The sequence below is a fragment of the Pinus tabuliformis genome, chromosome 4_1 (assembly GCF_031772625.1).
Source record: "Pinus tabuliformis cultivar Carrire ecotype Pingquan chromosome 4_1, CPIR1, whole genome shotgun sequence".
Taxonomy (NCBI): domain Eukaryota; kingdom Viridiplantae; phylum Streptophyta; class Pinopsida; order Pinales; family Pinaceae; genus Pinus; species Pinus tabuliformis.
This window is the reverse complement of record NC_142303.1, coordinates 920,630,002-920,648,709: the sequence shown is the minus strand read 5'-3', so window position 1 is coordinate 920,648,709 and position 18,708 is coordinate 920,630,002. Positions and strand designations below refer to the sequence as shown.

Sequence of the window (18,708 nt, the reverse complement as noted above, 5' to 3'; positions counted from 1 at the left end):
GCAAATACGGTTAATTAAATAAAAAGTGAAAGGTCACAAGATTCCAGAATAGTAAAGAGCTCATATGACCAATGAGAGAAGGTCCCCTATGTTTGATGCCAAGTTTGGGTAGCATTAATGTTAAGGCTAAACGCAAGTCTTACTCCTGTAAAATAAGATGTATATAAAATTTGTATTAATAATTCCCTCGGGAACAAAATAGAAGCCCCGTTAATGGAAAGAGTTCCCACTGTAACACGTCTATATATATATATCTTTCAATTGTCTCGCTATATATTTTGCAAATGTTGTGGATTCATTCATTTTAGCTTCTTGTTCCAATCTGTGACCATTACTGACAATTGCCTAGTACCACGCAATTCAGTCTCAAACAAATGCAAACTCTGATGAACTGAAGTCTATTAAGGCGCCCAAGTTCGTTTTGTTCATTCAATGGGGAACGTTTCCAGCAGCCGAAGAAGACACCAACAGAATCCTCCACCTCCCCCTCCGCCCCCTCCTCCTCCTGCAGCACCGTATCAGACCCAGAATGGCCCCTACATGTTTGCAGCCAACGCCCCCTACCATGTCCCATATGCCCACGCGGATCCATATCCACCTCCCCACCATGCCTATCACTCCCACCAGCCTTATTACCACCATTACAACGCCAGCGGTGGTGGCGGTTCTATGATGGGTCGCCAGAACTATCCCCCGCCGCAGAGTAATGGAGGTGGCGCTGGCCCCTGGTCATATAGCATGCGCCCTCTTCCTCCGCCCTGGTCAATGGCTCCTCCGCCAGCGCTCACTGCCCCCCCACCGCCCACTCAACCCCCGCCCCCTCCCTATGTGGAACATAATAAGACCACCACCATCAGGAACGATGTGAATTTGAAGAAGGAGACGCTGAGGCTGGAGCGGGACAAGGAGAACCCAGATCAGTTTTTGGTTGCTTTCACATATGATTCCATGGTTTCTGGAAGGTAGGAATTTTGTATTTATTTTTCTCACAGTTGGGTTAATCTCTGATTTATTTTTTTAGTTTTTGAATTTGGGCCGATCGTAATATCTATGAGAACTTAGAACTGATCCCAGAACTATGTATTGGGGAAATTGTTTTTGTGTCTTATTGTAAATTTATGACTAACTACGATGCCCACATAGGACGATTTTTGTCTCTGCAAAATATGAATTATATGTTTGCAGACTGAATTCCAGGTTTTCGTTATTAATTACATTTTCTCCCCCACTATTGATAGACATTAGAATTAGGACCGATGTTAATACGATGGATTGTGGTTATGGGGAAGGGGTTTTATTGTAAATTTTTGGTTTCCCTGATACCCACATAGGATGATTATTATCTTTGCAAAATATGGATTGTGGGTTGGCAGACTGAATTCTAGGTTTACATTATTAATTGCGTTTGCTTACCCCTGTTGATGAATGACTTAATGAGGGTCGAAACTAATACCATGGGTTGAGGTTGTGGGAGAGGGGTTTCCTTGTAAATTTGTGGTTTCTTCGATACAGACATAAGACGATTATTGTCTCTGCAAAATATGGATCGAGGGTTTGTAGATGGAGTTCTAGGTTTACATTATTAACTACATTTTCTTTCCCCCCTCGATAAACATTGGAATTACAGCCGATGTTAATACTATGGATTGTGGTTCGGTGGGAGAGGTTTTATTGTAAGTTTTTGGTGTCCTCGATAGCCACACAAGATGATTCTTCTGTTTGCAAGATATGGATTGTGGGTTTGCACACTGATTTCTAGGTTTACAATATTAACTTCGTTTCTGCCCTTTTGATGAATATTGGAATTAGGGCCGATGGTTAAGACTATGGATTGGGGTTGTGTGGAAGGGGTTTCATCTAAAGGTTCTTCGATACCCATATAAGGCTGGTGGCAGGTGCTTATCTTTGTGGTAAAGGAGTATGGAGTTTGGTTTGAGCATGAACTCTGGCTTCTCTCTCTCTCGCTCTCGCTCTTTTTTTTTCTTTTGTGTCATATCCAATATACTGTAGGGTTGATCTCCATTCTAAGTTACAGATTTGAGGTGTGAAGTTTTTTGGTTTTAGTCTTTAGAGAATGCCAGTTAGAGCTGATCTTTATATTTGCAACTATGGAATATAGCTTGCAGACATAATTTTGGGTTTGCAGTCTTTAGTTATTGGTTTTAACTTTTTTTTTGATATTCATGAAGATTTAGGAATGATCATAATACAATGGGTTTGTTTCAAAAAAGTTTGGTTCTTTATTAAGGTATGCATGTAGAAATAGGGGTGATCTGGTGTTTTAGCAATATACTGAAATAGGGCTGATACACGTGTTGAGACATGGATATGGGTTTGAAGAGTGAAATACAGATTCTCTTCCCCTCTAGGATACATAAATGCTTTCAATTTATGTATTATGCTTTGTGATTTTGATTCTGAAACACAGCGTTGAACTTTTCTCTGAATTTTGGGTATGATTTCCTATTTATCTGTTTTCTTCTGATACTGTAGGCGTGGTCCATTTTCTTGCTGTTATCCCACGAAGAAACGGGATATTCATATGTCCTCACCAGCTCCTTGCCCACTTTTCTCCTTATGGTACCCATGAAGGAATTGGAGTGGTATTTGTGATTGCAAGGTACCTAAATATGGTTGGATGTTTCTAGTGTACCCAGGTCCCAAACATGGTTGATCCTCATGTATTTCCATTGTTACCCAGCTATGGTTGATTGGATTTTGTTATGGTTGATGCTTGTGTTTTGCAATGATGAAACATTAATATTATTTGCATTCTAAAGCTAGGATTTTGATTGTCTGTGTTTGTTCTGTGACACTCCCCTTTTTATAAGGAAAACCTTGTGGATCTCCCCATTTTCCCCGGAATATTTGAATGGAGGGTGCTTCAACCACCAGCCACAATAGTGGCTGATAACACTGAGGGACCTGACTGGATTTGAACCTGACCTATGGCCTTCCTGTTGGCAACATGCCTTGGATGGATGGTTCGACTGATTTAGCTAACCTATAGGGCTGTTTGTTCTGTGATACTGTGAACAGATAATTCTCCTTTCATTCAGTGATAACTAATAGATTCACTGATTTTTTTGGTGTGGATACTTGTGCAGTTACATGTGATCTGAATGTTGGATTATAGATTGGTGGGATTTAAATTTTATTTTGGGTTGTCAATTTATGGTTTTTTTTTAGAATGCCATATAGGGTCTATCTTTATGTTTGCGATATGGAATGAGGTTTTGTGAAATTTGTTTTGAGTTTTAATTCTAATTTGTCATTTGCAGTTTTTTGCAACACATGATTAATATGGGTTGATATGTTTTTTTTTATGTTTGGTGAGCTCGGTTTCAAGCTGTTTAAATGATGGATTGGGGAAGCTAAAATTGAAGACATTATGTGGAAAATAGGAGTGAAGAATAAATGTGAAAGTGAAACAGAAAATCTGAATGGTGAAACTGAAACTGAACAGTGAGAAAGCTGAAAATCTGAATAGTAAAGAAACTTAACTTCAAATTTCAGATTCATCGATTGTCAATGATACCATAGTGAGACTTGAAAATCATTCATCAAGATTCAAAATGTTTAACCAACTACACTAAAAAATTGCTCAGTAGAAAAAAGGTGGATCGGGAAGCAATAATTGAAGCTATGATGTGGAAATTGAGTGAAGAATTAATCTGAAAGTGAAACAGATAATTTGAATTATGAAAATCTGAAGGGTGAAGCTGAAATTGAACGCTGATGGTTAAGCCCCAAGGGTTAGCTCAATTGGTGGAGTTCTCGTTGCTAAAGTACCTCGCTTATGGGAGGTCACCAGGTCAATTCTTCTCGACGCCTTTGGGGTTAGGCTCTGCTAATAGGCTGGCAGAAAGTGATTCCTTCGGGTGGATCTGACTGGATATTTCCTTGGGGAAAAACTGAACAATGATAAAGCCAGAAACCTGAGTAGTGAAGAATGAAGTTTTAAAGTGAGGGCCCAGGGGTTCTGCCCTTCGATAACTAATGCTAGCCACCACTTCCCTGCAAGAAAACCATTACGCTAAACCCTAATTTCTCTTATGAGAGATGTTAAGGGTTTTTGCGCAAATGTAATATGCCTAACAGTTATGCCCTAGGGTTTCTTGCTGGGCACATGCATTTCCTTCTATTTTCTGCCTTTTAAAGTAACTGAGATTTTTTTATTTTATTTTTTAAATAAATTCAGTTTGGAATCTGGATGCCCTCTACTTCAGGATGTGTTCCTTGATTTTTGAAAAGTCTGCTGGGGATGTCCCACATAGGTTGGGGTGTGTCCTTATCATATGGGTGATGTATCAGACCCTATTTTCAGGATGGGATATGTGCCCCCATCACTGGGATGCATCCCCTATGGCAGGCGATGCCCCTGTAGAAATTTTGGAATTTTGACTTTTAGTGCAATTTTGAAATTTCACCTCACACCGAAGGTTTCCTGGTTCCAAACCCTATGAATATTCAGCCTTAATGCTAATCTGAAATATAATATAGCAGCTAACAGCAGATATTATTTCAATCCACTTCAACCTCAATCCACAAAGTGTAAGGATACCAAACATATGCCAACAAGTTTTAGCCCTTAGGGCACACTTTCCAAGCATAAAATCAGATGATTCAGATCTAAATCACTGCAATTAATCCAGATTTACAACAGTGAATCTGTCTTATTATCTTCTAAAGTTCTATATTAATGTTAAATAACTTAACAATTTCAACCTTCTCAAATTAGCATGAAAAACTAGTGTGAGGAATGACCAAACCAGAAGCTAATGAATGCTGAAAATCAAATATGCAATAGAGACAATTTTGGACAGCTGAAAACTTCATGTGTATAAAGATGTACATGTATATACTGTAGCTTGATCCCAAAACTAGTGCGAGGAATGACCCAAACCAGAAGATAATGAATGCTGAAAATCAAATATGCAATAGAGACAGCTTGGGACAGCTGAAAACTACACGTGTATAAAGATGAAGTACATGTATATGCTGTAGCTTGATCCGAAGGTTAGTACAAGCATCTAGCTCTCCAAAACCCTAGCTAGGGAAAATCATGAAAAAATTGAGCTCCACTAAAGATCCTCCGCAAATTAGTATCACTCTTGCATTATTCCTTGGTGCCAAGCAAGATGTCTCTTCACTTTTCTTCAACTCAGGTACCGTTAGGGGCTCTAAGCCCTTCAAGGCTTGAACCTGGATCTTTTGCTTGGCAACACTTGAATCAACAGCTAGAACACATCTATATATATATATATATATATATATATATATTCAATGATACAAATTTATTTTTAAACTATATAATTTAAATATATATTTCATATATAATGTTAACTTGTATAAAATAACATATATACTAATTAGATATAAATATTTATATAGGATATATAATATAATATTATTATATATAAATTTAGTGACTTTAGAATATGAGATAAGATATAACATTGCGAGTTAAACTTTATTTTTATAAATACTAAAATTGGTAAGGTGGAGATAATAGAAGTTGAGATTTATGACATTAAAACTTGCCGTTGTATTTGAGAAGCCACCTGGAATATGTAGATAACTGTATGATTATGACTATGTAGACCTTGGTATGTAAGTATTCCCATGAAGGTGTGTTGTTCTTTCCATTATTTCCACATAGGTGCACATATATCCCCGTGATGGCATTTTGGCACATGTTGCAGCGTGAGAACTGTTAATTATGCAGACTGTGGTATGCTAGTATTTCCTCTAAGGTGGATCGTTCATTCCGTTTTTTGATGAATCCATGGATCTTGGCATAGTCGCGATGAGTAATATGTGGTAGTGGACTGGTTCAACAAGATGGCTTTATTGATTTCTTGCAAGTAGATCATCATTGGCCAAGAGGCAATGATGCTATTTCTCCAGAATGCATGGGATGTATTTTGAGCTTCTAGAGTCCATAATCTTAGATAGAGACGGTAGCCATTTTTGGAAGGTCTTTTGCAATGTGATGGATATTAAGCAAAATCAATGCATTCCTTTTCACCCCCAAATGAATGGGTAGACACAGATTTTTAATAGGACCCTTGTTCATTTGTTTAGGGGATTTAACTATGACCCTAAGACTTGAGATGAAAATCTAACATATATTCAACATTGCTGTATCAAGCTGTTTGTTGTTTGAGCAACAAGTCACCATTTGAGACTCGTTTGGAATCTTTTCCCTGAACCCCACTTGATATTTATTTCCCAAGGTTATTGAAGACAAGTCTAATGCACGTGGCAGTGAACAACATAAACCCTTCAAGTTTATGGTGTGGATTCAACATATTCACAGGTTAGTGGAAGAGGAACTATAAATGGTTCAACAAAGTATGGAGATTGACATGAGCAACACAGTTTCTTATACATTCAGTGTGGGGGGGCACTACGGTTGCAGCTAAGTAAGAAATGGCTATAGGGTCAACAAAAGATGCTTAAGCCCATTAGGCACGCTCCTTTAAAAATTGTGTTGTAGGTGAATGAGAATGCTTTTCGATTGGATTTGCTGCCATACATGGGCACTTATTCTATCATTAATGCATACAATTTAGAGTTATGTAAGACTCTTATGCTTGATGAGGATGAAAAGGCATTGGCAGAGTTGCATTCATTTGAAGACTTAGTGCTAGAAGCTTAGGTTGAGCTGGATGAAGACACCATTCTGCAACAAAAACTTTGGGAGACTAGTAGAAGTAATCAAGTGTTGTTGTAAGTTGGTTTTTAAGGTCAAGATTCTTCAAAGGCTATGTGGTACACAATTGAAGAAGTTAAGTTTCTTCACCTACTTCAAAATTGATTAAGTTTCTGGCGACCAAAACTCCTCCAAAGGGAGAGGTCAGATTTGAAATCAGATCGGAATTTGGACTGTAAGGCCAAATAAGAAAAAAATGGTTAAGTATGTGGTAAAATGTTTATATGTGCTTCTATAGGAAAATGTGCGAAGTCCTCTCACACACATCCCCCAAAAGGGAGAGGTGTGATTCAAAAATAGATTGTAATTTCAGTTAAGGCCAAATAAGCAAAATTGGCTAAGTATGTTGAAGTATGACCAAGTGTTTCTGTAGGAAAATGTCAAAAGTGGAAATCATTGACAAGTCATGCGTGCATTTTAAGTTGGTATGAGGCTAGGGGATCCACACATATGATTTGAGGTCATGTCATTTGGGTTAGTGGGCTTGATCCCATTTTATGTATTTGTGAATGTAGCAATCTAGATCCACCTTTTGTCCCTTTTAAGTTTCTTGATGAAGTCTTTTTTTATAAAGTGATGCAGAGGAGTACTTCCCCATTTGGATAAAAATGTGAGACTTGTTATCACGAAGCTCTCCATCTGTGTGTGAAGGGGGAGTTACATCGTACATTCCGCTATAATCCTTAATACTTATCTAGATGGTGGTACCCATCTTGGGGAGTAGATCCATCTAGGAGAAAAGAGACTTACATCCTCTTGCATCACTCGTATTCTTTATTTAGAATCTTAGATGGTGGGACCCATTTGGGGAATGAGATCCATTTGGGTGGAGGGAAGCGAGTTACATCCCTCACATCCTCTTTATTGAGTGGTGGGATCCATCTAAGGGAGGAGATTTGTTGGGGTGGCGGGAAGGCTCAAATAAGTCCACCTTCGTCCACATCCCTCTACCTTTATCCAAGGAGCGGGATCTAGTGCATGAGAGAAACTCATCTACGAGGTAATATGACGAGGTTTGGTTGATGAGGTAGATCAATGCATCCCAGGTGTGCCAGTGCCAGCCTTGCTAGCAAACAAGAAAAAAAGAAAATACAAGGACCCCAAAGAGGTAGTGTGACATGCATCAAGATAGTGAGGCAGCTGATGTGTTGGCAACCACATAGGCATTGTGAAATTTGGCACCTGCGAAGCTGTAAGCTTGGATCATTTCAAAGAAAACACGGGGACAACAAAGAGATGGTTCAACAACCTTCTTGGGTGGTAACTACCAAGCTCATTGATGAAACAATTAGGGGAAAAAAAGGGGCAGTTGGGTGAAGGGGCAGAGAGGAATCGACTGGAAGCTAGGAGGAACAGCAATGAGTTCATAAAAAGGGGTCTGCAAACGGATTGGATAGAGAGAGGGCTTATGTATAGAAAGGCTCCAAGGCCAACTATGGTTGAATGTGAATGCTGTCATAAGGTTTCTGCAAGTCAGCAAATCTTGACAGAAGCTTAAAGGGGCAGCTTCATGAAAGAATTTTAATTTTGCAGACTTAATGACAATCTGGAATTTATTCCCCATTTATTACAGATTTAATGGCTTAATGACAAGGATTTTTCTAGTTAAGAACTCTTTCTTGGCATTGTATAAATAGTTGTGTTTGATCTGTGATTTCTGTTTATGCTTGATTTTGCTGAATAATTTTAGGAATGAATGGCATATGTTTCCTTTTTTCCCCCAGGGAAAACAAAGGGAAAACCTCTGGCATTTGTATTCCATGGGTGGTACACAGTGTGAACCTGTCAGGTGCTGATTAAAGCATCTGACCTGGTAGGGATGTTGAGTTAGACATGCAACAGAGGCAGCCAGCTCAGGGGATTGATTCCAAGACTTCCTCCATGAAGCCCGAGGCACTTATCCACTTGTGCTAGCCCACTGGACTTGAAAAAATGTTTTGAACATCTTGTACCGTCTCAAAGCACTTAAGCAAGAATGAGATTACTGGTGCCTTGCTAACCCCATGAATTTCCATGTTGGGCAAAAATTTTAAAAGTTAGATATGAACTTAGATGGTGAGGATAACAGCTTCTCTTCGTAATCACTCAAGCTGAATCATATTGAGAGGACTGCATGCACACATACATGCACCTTGGAAGGATGTAAGAATTTTAAGAGTTCTGACTTGCTCACTGAATTACGGCTAAGATCTTACCTTCAATCTTCACCTTTCTTGTCTTGCATCTTTGTAGAAAGGTCTGAAGCAAAGTTGCCAGATCTGTTTTTGCTAAAGGGTCAAAGTTGATCTGGGACTTGGCAAAGACTCAGGACTCAGGACTCATCCCAGAAAAGCCTAGGCAAGTACAAAATATAAAACTTACACAAATATATTGTTGAAATTTGATATGAAAGTTTACACTGTATATGATGTGAAATTAATCTGTTTGGGTGTCTGTAATTTTATTATGAAGTACACAATGCATAAAGTATGCCATGAACCATGGTATGAAGCAATAATGAGAAAATGATAATTATAAATCTTACGAGCCATGTCTGAGAAATGTCAAATCTGAAGTTGATATTTTCGAAATATATCAGGATTGAGGGCCAGCTGAATGCCCTTCTCCTGCTCAGAATATCGGATCTGAAAATGAGTTATTTCAACTCAGAAAATGATCTCGGAAACTTAACAAAAATACTGCCCTAGCAATGAAAAACTTGGTTGTGAAGAAACCAACACTGAAAATATGCTTAAAGTGTTCTATAGCTGTGCTTTCTGGTGAAAAATCAGGTCTGAAAGTGTGCTCTAGCTGCCATAGAAGTGACAAGATGAAGCTTGATTCTTTGAAAATCAGATCATAAAGTTTTGCCTTAACAGCTAGCTGGTGAAAACAGCCTGAGAAGTGCAAATTTGTGCCCTAGCTCCCCAAATTAGTTCAACAAAAATCACAAAATGTGCCTGAGATGCTATTGCTGTTGAAAATCTGCAGTATTTAGTTTACCCTAAAAATAGTAGAGGTATGTTGTAGTTGTGTCCTAGCTGCTTGTTGGAGTTTGGTCTCACCAATCAAAAATCCCTTCACAAAAACAGAAAAAGAGCTGAAATGGACAACTTTGGCATTCTACTGGAGAGTGTCCAGTTGACAGTGGTCTGTGGGTCAGACCACATATGTCTTGACTTGACCTGGTTTTTAGGTCATTTGTGTCTGAGTGACTTGAACGACTTTAATCATTGGATAGAGGATCAATGGTAAATCTCTAGATACCAAGTTTGTGATCTTCCGTGGAAGAGATGAAGGTATTTCACCTCTTGGAAATTGAAGCTCCATTAAAACTTCCAAAAATAGAAAAGTTTCTTGACTTGTAAACCCTTGATCAAGGGTTTATAAAATACCTCGATTAAGGGATTTTATAGGCCTTTGATCAAGGTCCTATTTTACTTAAAACATCAATTATTGTTTTAGATTCCCAATCAAGGTTTTAAGCTTTCAATTAAGGTTTAAAATATTGTTTGAGGGCTTAAAAACCTAGTTTGAGATTATTCATTTGTAGAGGGCTTGTGGAGACCATTTTCACTTGCCCCACTTGCTAAAATAGTAAAAAGAGAGATATGGCTTCATGGATTCATCCTTCTTTGTTAGGAGAAAGTTTAAGGCAGAAGATCAACCAGGACTTGATTAGGACCTTATTGTTAGTATGCTAGACTATTTGAATATTTCAAAGTGTTGAAGACTTGGATGAAAACCTCAATCACAAATAAGTGGAATGAAACTTCCTTAAATTAGAATTTTTTAATGGAAAGCTTATATTTGATTTTCTAAGTTGCCTAGCACATCCAAAAGGGTCATGTGTCATGAATTTGATAGATACAGATTTGTAAAGACACATGACCTCAGCGTCCTGCGATTTGTACATGTGTAAGTGATGTTGATGTTATTTTTGATGACAATGACACGGAGGAGGACTATTGATAGTCACAAGCTATGAGATTCTTCTATATATCTATGGTTCTAGTATATACCCTATTTTGTATGTGTCATGGGCATTCATACCCAATGTTATAAGAACCGAACTGGTGATCGAACTGACAAATCTTGTGGACTGGGAACCAGTAAAAAAACTAGACCAAAAGACCGGTTGATTAAAAACACAAAATATTCAAATTTAAAAACACACACCCGCACACACGCACACACACACACACACATATGAATCCATATGAATCCAAACCATTTATACACAAATAAGCAAAAGTTCTCATTTATATAGCGTGTAAGGGTGCACAGAACTAAAATAGCATTGAGTGCAATCCACACTTGAACCAAAAATACATCAACAAATAGGCTCTAGATGGCCTCTAGCATCCAAAAAAAATCATGCTACAACAAATACCTACAAATTATCAAAATCATTGCCTATATTGGGATCTTCGTCATAAATATAACCCTCTAAGCATTAGAATAAGATAGAAAAAACATAGCATGTCAAGTCAAGATTTTGTTCGAGTGATGGGTGCATTTTTAGTAGTCATGATAGATGAGTTCGACAACCAATGCCACTAACATCAAAGTACATAGAGGGATCGGTGCCCTTTATTAAATACTAGTTCCTTACCCTTATAGATGACAAAATCCAATGGAAACGTTGCAATCCCCACAATCTTGAAATCTTGAAAAGTTGTTTAGTCTGCTGGACTTTGAGTGAAATCTAAAATTCTACTTTCTTCGTATGAAATCCAATGAGGTTGGAACCACTCTCAAACATCCTGTGTCATTTCGTGGTAATGTTCAAAATTTAAGTAAAAGGATGGAATGTGAAATTAGTGATAAAAGTGATTCCTTGATTTGTGCCTTAATTCAAGGAGTCAAAGTCGAGTTCCTAAATTTAGGAGTTCCCCTTAAAATTGGAGTGCATGAGGCAGTTAATTGATGTGTTGAAATTGGAAGTCAAGTTCTTGATTTTCTAGTGTGAGTTAAATTGGGAACTGAAAGCTTAAGTGTAGTTAGCCTCCCGAATTTTAGGAGGAACTAGTTAACAAGTTACGTTAACTGTTATTAACTAGAAAAGCACTAGTTCGACTTTCCAAACATGGAAATCACTAATTTTAACCATTTGAATTACCTTTTAAAGGAGGAACGAAGGCACAAGTTTAATCATTGTTTTGGTGAGACCAAACAATAGGAAGCACAAGTTTGTGGATGGAGCTTGTGAGAGAAGGCGAAAAAGCCTAGGAAAGGCTTGTTGGAATTGGAAAAGGACGAACTCCTTGGGTAAGGAAGTAGAGATCATAATTCTTGCATAGGTTTCAAGCTTAGATTAACTAGGGAAAACAACATTGTTTTCCGATTGAAACCGTTGTATTGTAAGAGATATGATGCTCAATTTTCTTCAATAAATTCTCAATAATCAAGCAGAGGGTTTTTCCAGTTGGGTTCCCTGTAAAAATTGTGATGTTCAATTGTGTGACTGTGCTTTTATCTCTATCCCTAATTCCACTGCAAATCGAGTGGAGAAATTCTGTGTTCGTAAGAAAATAAAATATTTTTTAGATTGTTCTTATCAGTAGATCCAAATTTCATGGATTTTCTACATAGTATCAAAGCCTGGAGCATAATAAAATAACACATCCAAGTGCAACGATTCATAGAAAACATCATCTGAAATAGGCCACAAATTAGAAGGAGCCCTAATCGAAGATAAGGAATTTTTTGTGTCTTCTTGTGATTGGTTTGGGGTTGAGTTTGATTGGGAGTGCAAATTGTGAGCTAGAGAAGCCAGTTTGGGCTGGTTTTGTGCAAGTTTTGATCCTATTCTCTGTGACCAAGGTGTCCAAAGTTTTGTGTTTTTACAGGAGGGACCTAACCTTAGTTTAGTGCTAGTTTGTGCTAAGAAAAGTGTTGCAACAACAGTGCATGTAGGGTTGGTAGTTGCACAGGAAGGGAGGAGTCTTGGAAGGGAGACAACAAGGCATTCTGAGTAGGTTGAAGCCGAGTTGGAGGGCTGTAGTAGTTGCTATAGGAAATCCTAACCAGGGCCAAGAGCCACAAAAAATATTGCACAGGCTGAGAAGGAGCAAAGCAGTTAGAGGTATGTTGAATGATGTGTTCAAGTTGATTTTGTTGCTAAGTGGATATTGCTCAGGTTGGACAGTTTGTTTGGCATCTTAAGAGCAATGAGGAGGGATGCTAGTAGTTGTCAAAAGGAGGCCTAAGTGCAGACTAGAGAAGGATGTTTGGTATGCTAGGAGAGGCAGTTTTAGAGGCCCTAAGTACAGTTCCTGTGAAGGTCTACAAGACTGTTAGTGAGTAAGTTTTTAGAGAGCTCTCAGGGGAAGTGGTGCGACTTACCAAGGGTTGAGAATAAATCACTATCTAGAAGGAGCATCGAACTTCATAGCTTGGAAAGGGAGGATCATGATAGTGCTGGAAGATAATGGGGCGGGAGAGTACATCTAATAGGTGATAGCACCACCTCAAAACCCCCAACAATTGGCCCAACATAATATGAATGATATCGAGGCAAAGAGGATCATTCTAGAAGGGGTCAAAGATCATATAGTGCCTCACATCCATGAGAAGAAGATAACGTATGCGATGTACGATACAATCATGAAGTTGTATCAGAGTACCAGTGATACCAGTAAGCTTGCTCTTAAGGAGAAGTTAAGGAGTATTCAGATGAGCAAGGATGAGTCCATTGTCCTATATTTGTCAAGGTTCACTTAGGTACGAGATGAACTAGGTTACTTGGAATTGTCGTGGAAAAGGTTCCTATATGCTGTTAGTGGGAGAGAGAACTTCTCAAAGTGGGAATGGTTTTGGATTGACTGCATACAGGAAGAGATCCAAAGAGGAACCATAGAAGGGAGATCAATTATCACTGATAGAGGACGAGGAGAACTGTGCCCTGGTAGGCAAGGGTAGCAAGGCTAAGGGCAAGAAGGGCCAAGGAGAGGCTGGGTCCAATGAGAAGGAAAAAAAGAAAGATCTAAGTAAGATAATGTGCTTCCATTGCCATGAGTTTGGACACTATGCTTTTAAGTGTCCTGGTAAGAAGAGGGGGGGCCGGGAAGGATCATGCTACTGCATCAACAAAGGTAGATGACTTTTCTGCCCAGTTCGAGAAGGATTTCTCGTTGATAGCTTGCATGGAAAGCTTAGTAGATAGCAGTATGTGGTATATTGATTAAGGAGCTTCCTTCCACATGATCGAGAATAGGAAGAGTTTTAGCCACCTTAAGGAGAAGGACATGCAACTACAGTTTGAGCTAAGAGATGATGGTCAATATGTAGCTAGAGGAGTTGGTACTGTTAGCATTTAGAGGGAGTCATGTAATTTCCTTCATCTCAGGATGTTCTTTATGTTCCATGATTGAGGTAAGATCTTGTATCGATAGCCATCCTTGAGGATAAGAGATATGATATCATCTTCAGCAGAGGTAAGGCTTACCTCCAACACTTACCTTCTGGATGTAAGAAGCACATAGGTGTGAGGGTGAAGAATCTCTACAAGTTACAGGTAGGGACAGGTGCAGCCTTGAGCAACAAGGCAGGTAGTGCAAAGATTAGAGAAGTGATGGTTGAGCGAGAGCAGGATATGGTTCTCAAGATGGAACCTCAGTTAGTATCTTAGCTTCAGGTTAAGCTAGTTGGCAGTTGGGCTGACCAATAGGATGATGATGATGAGGAGCAGAGCTCACAAAGTATGGTGGGAAAACATAGGTCTTCAAAGTAGGTTCTGCAGAAGAAAGAAGGGAAGCCTTCTAGTTCAGAGGGAGCAATTGCAGTAGCAGAGAACTTGGTAGTGTTGGGGACAAATCTAGGTGGACGAGGTTCTTCCAGGAATACCTTCCTCACTAAGAGGGAGTGTTGAAATTAGCGAGAAAAGTGATTCCTTGTTTTGTGCCTTAATTCAAGGAGTCAAAGTCAAGTTCCTTTTTGTGCATGGTTGAGTTCCTAAAATTTAGGAGTTTCCCTAAAAATTAGGATTTCATGAGGCATATCACCGATGTGTTGAAATCAAAAGTCAAGTTCTTGATTTTCTAGTGACATAATTGGGAATGAAAGCTTAAGTGGGGTTAGCCTCCTAAATTTTAGGGGGAATTAGTTAACAAATTGTGTTAACTAGAAAGGCACCAGTTTGACTTTACAAACATAAAACTCACTAATTTTAACCATTCGAATTGCCTTTAAAAGGAGGAATGAAGGCACAAATTTAATCATTGTTTTGATGAACACGAGTTGGTGAGATCAAACAATAAGAAGCACAAGTTTGTGCATGGAGCTTGTGAGAGAAGGTGAACAAGCCTAGGAAAGGCTTGTTGGAATTGGAGAAGTACGAATTCCTTGGGTAAGGAAGCATAAATCAAAATTCTTGCATAGGTTTCAAGCTTGGATTAAGCAGGGAAAACAAGGTTGTTTTTAGATTGAGACAGTAGTATTGTAAGAGATATGATACTCAATTTTCTTCAATAAATTCTCAATAATCAAGTAGAGGGTTTTCGCAGTTGGGTTCCCTATAAAAATTGTGCCATTCAATTGTGTGACTGTGCTTTTATTTATGTTCCTAATTCCGCTGCAAATCGAGTAGAGAAACTTTGTGTTTGTAAGAAAAGAAAATGTCTTTCATATTGTTTTTATCAACATATCAAAATTTTGTGGATTTTCTACATGGAAATGAAAAATTAAGGAGAATGTCACTTTTACTTCAAGAATTTAACATTACCATGAATCACATAGCAATAATAGGACCATAGGCTTGAATTATTAGGTTTGCCTAGGGGAGAATTAGAAGTGGGCCAACCAAATGGAAAAATAAAAAAATAAAAAAAGGCAAACTTTTTAACTGATTCGGGAAGTTACAAACCGCACGGAACCGTTACAGAATTGGCCGGTTTGGTACTGAACTGGCCTATTCCAGTTTAGAGGCCCGGTTTGGATTGATTTTGGGCCAAAAACGGGCGAACCGGCCGGTTCCACCGGTTGTGGTTTGGTTTTGATAACATTGTTCCCACGTAAAGTATTAGTGACTTAGTATCTATATAATACATTTTGATTTTGATGTCTTAATGAGAAAACTTTAGACTAGGGTTCTAATTTCTTGTGTGTTTGTCATTTGATCATCATTGAATTTGTATCATCATCATGTAATTGTTTTAGTTTCTATATATATATATTATTTGTTTCTTCTTTTCTTTTTTTCTTTAATTTTTATGGTTATTATTTCATTTGTTATGTGTAATTCACTTATATATATATATATATATATGATGTGTCCTTAGTGTCTTGTTTTTGAGGTTGTCATGTCTCATGTTGGACGCTTGTTTTTTCATGTCCTCCATAACCTGTGTCATTGTGTTAGGTGACTTAGGTGAATTTGTAATTCTCTAATTTGTTATATATATATATATATATATATATATATATATATATATATTTGTTTGTTTATATATATTTAGTTATAATGTGTCATCATGTTAGGTGACTTAGATAATTTATTATTTTTTGCTATGAAATATTTTGTTGTGGAATGAAATAATATTCACGTGATGCTTACAAATTATGGGATACTTCTAGTCATACAAAGCTCGATATGTAATATCTACTAAATGGCTTTTAATATTGATTTGGAGGCTAAACCTATGGATTTCATATAAAGATTCCGCATGGTATATATCTTTTACACATATGTGGAAGTTGTAAACTCTGTAGCGAGGAGCGGTTGGAAACTTAGAATATGTTTATGCTATGGTCTATTACTTAGGACAAGCTACTTTTTCCCTAAGTTAAGCATAATGGTGAAATATAACTATCTATCTTTACATTGTAATGTGGAAAAGCATATTAATACAAGTAAACATACAAATTTTATGTGGGGAGTTATTATCCTCTCTTGCTCAAGGAATAAGAGGGGGATTAATGGGACAAGGGGTGTGGCAACAATAAAGGGAAAGTCGACCATGGGAGGTGTGTCATCCTTCATGTCCATCCATGAGATAGGTGGAACATTAAGTGTCATCCTTTCAACTCCATGCAAATGTAAGGTGGTGCTTTTACCATTGCCATGTGCAGTTCAGATTTGAACACCTATCCTTCTAATTCATGTGTTTCTCTATCCATATATATCTTGGAGATGTTGAGGGGTTCCTCCTACTTTTGTGGCACCTATATGTTGGTGGAACTTCGTGTTAGTTATGGACTAAAAAGAGATATATTTTTGGTTGCTGGTACTGCATGACAACACTCGACTGGTGGTCTATGTTGACTTACATCTATATTGCAAAGTGATTGGGATAAGATATAAATGAATAAGATTGATGACAACACTCGAATGGTGGTCTATGTTGACTTACATCTATATTGCAAAGTGATTGGCATAAGATATAAATGAATAAGATTGATGAGCGCTCATCTCTCCTAAATATGATTCCTATGGTGGGGTCAAAATTTGAGAAACCAATTTTCTAACATAACACAGCTCTCCTTTATCTCTTGAATCTATCTCCGTATATCACAAATCATCATGTTCACTTGTCTTTATGGGTCTCAATCCTCGAGGAGTTAGATTATCGTTGGCAATGAGTAAATTCCTTAATTTAACAAAGATTGTCTTGAGATTTGAAGCCTTACTAGAATTTTAGATCAACTTGGGAATCTTCTTGGCCACATTCTTGGCTGTGGTCGAAACCTTCAACAGAGCAAGACTTTCATACTTTTTGAAGGAGAATTGGGATTTTCCATGAAGTGATGCCCTTATAGATAGTCAAAAACTTGAAAAATCTAGAAGTTGCCTGAGCTTATTGGTTCAAGAGAAAAACAGGCATTAGACTTTATGCTATAAAGCAATGCATTTCATGGTGTGGTCAATCAGTTAGTTTTCATGGCTTGGTTTGTATGTGATACATCTGATGGAAATGGGTGGTGTTTCCGTCCGTCTCATGATTCACCCAATCCGAAGAAATGGATGAAATTATTCCTTCAAGATATCCTCTGTGAGTCTGTCCATTCTTCTCAATATGATGCGAATTCCTGTCTAACGCAATGAGATGGGCAAGTGCATTATCATTTCTGTGATCAGATATGCATCACTATGCTTCACCATTGCATAGAACAACTTCTGGCTTGTGAGGTTGTGGCTCAGGGAATACTTCAGACAAAGAAAGACGAGCCTGTTCCCTCTTCTATCTTGCCCCCTCTCTGTTGAGCCCCATTTAATGGAACTGTTTATACCTGTTTTTAATCAAAAGGAATTTGACTATGGAATGGTCAAGCTAGTGTGAGTACTCGTAGTGTGGGATTGCCCATGCTTCGTTCAGTGTTGGTATTGGGTAGTGTTAGTCAGAAATTGCACCAGAATGGTTTGCAGGTTTCGAGAAAATTGCTGAGACAGTAAGCTCGTTGGTTGTCCTTACCATTGTCGTCTAGTGCAACTCGGGTGTGGTGTCCACAATGGATGCCTTCGACAGTCGTGTTCATGTTAGCCATTTGCACATCGAGATTTTGAGCAAGTTAAGTGTTGTTTCACAATTTTGTGTAACAATTATTTTTTAGCTGTTAAGTAGGTATATAGATTTGTAAAATGCTGTTTAATTTGTTAATTAGCTCTTCAAGGAATTGGTAGCAAACTGTCAAAGGTTCTGCTGTTAAATGCTTATGTAAGCTTTCCCAAATTTGGTTGTAAGGAGGTTGATTGGGTACCCCATTGGCTAAGCTGGTATTAAATCTTTAATATCAGATCCGATTTATTTATACCTGAACAATTAATTTATACCTAGAAATTATTTACTCAAAATCTGAAAACTGCTTGAAAATAAATTCACTGGTATTTTGGGTCAATACCAGTCAATATTTATTGTGGGTCAAATACTCTTAATTTATTATTTTGTTTTTGTAGATAGTGATGTTTTCCTTTTTAGGCAGTCTTTGTTCTCATATAGAGTGATTTATCTTGGGCCATAAGTTCGTAAGCAAATCTACTTCCCTTGAAAGATTCATCTCTCTTAATTGATCTG

General features: G+C 38.0%; 1 protein-coding gene across 1 annotated transcript in view; it reads left to right on the top strand.

The window, feature by feature from the left end:
* The first annotated feature begins 253 nt into the window (after positions 1-253).
* LOC149179160 (putative E3 ubiquitin-protein ligase LUL2) overlaps positions 254-18,708 on the top strand; it is a 33,068-nt gene continuing 14,613 nt past the window's right edge. Inside the window, exon 1 of the mRNA XM_089420545.1 lies at positions 254-962. Coding sequence (XP_089276671.1) covers positions 433-962 — 530 coding nt within the window. The 5' untranslated portion in view covers positions 254-432. The remainder of the gene's footprint in view (positions 963-18,708) is intronic.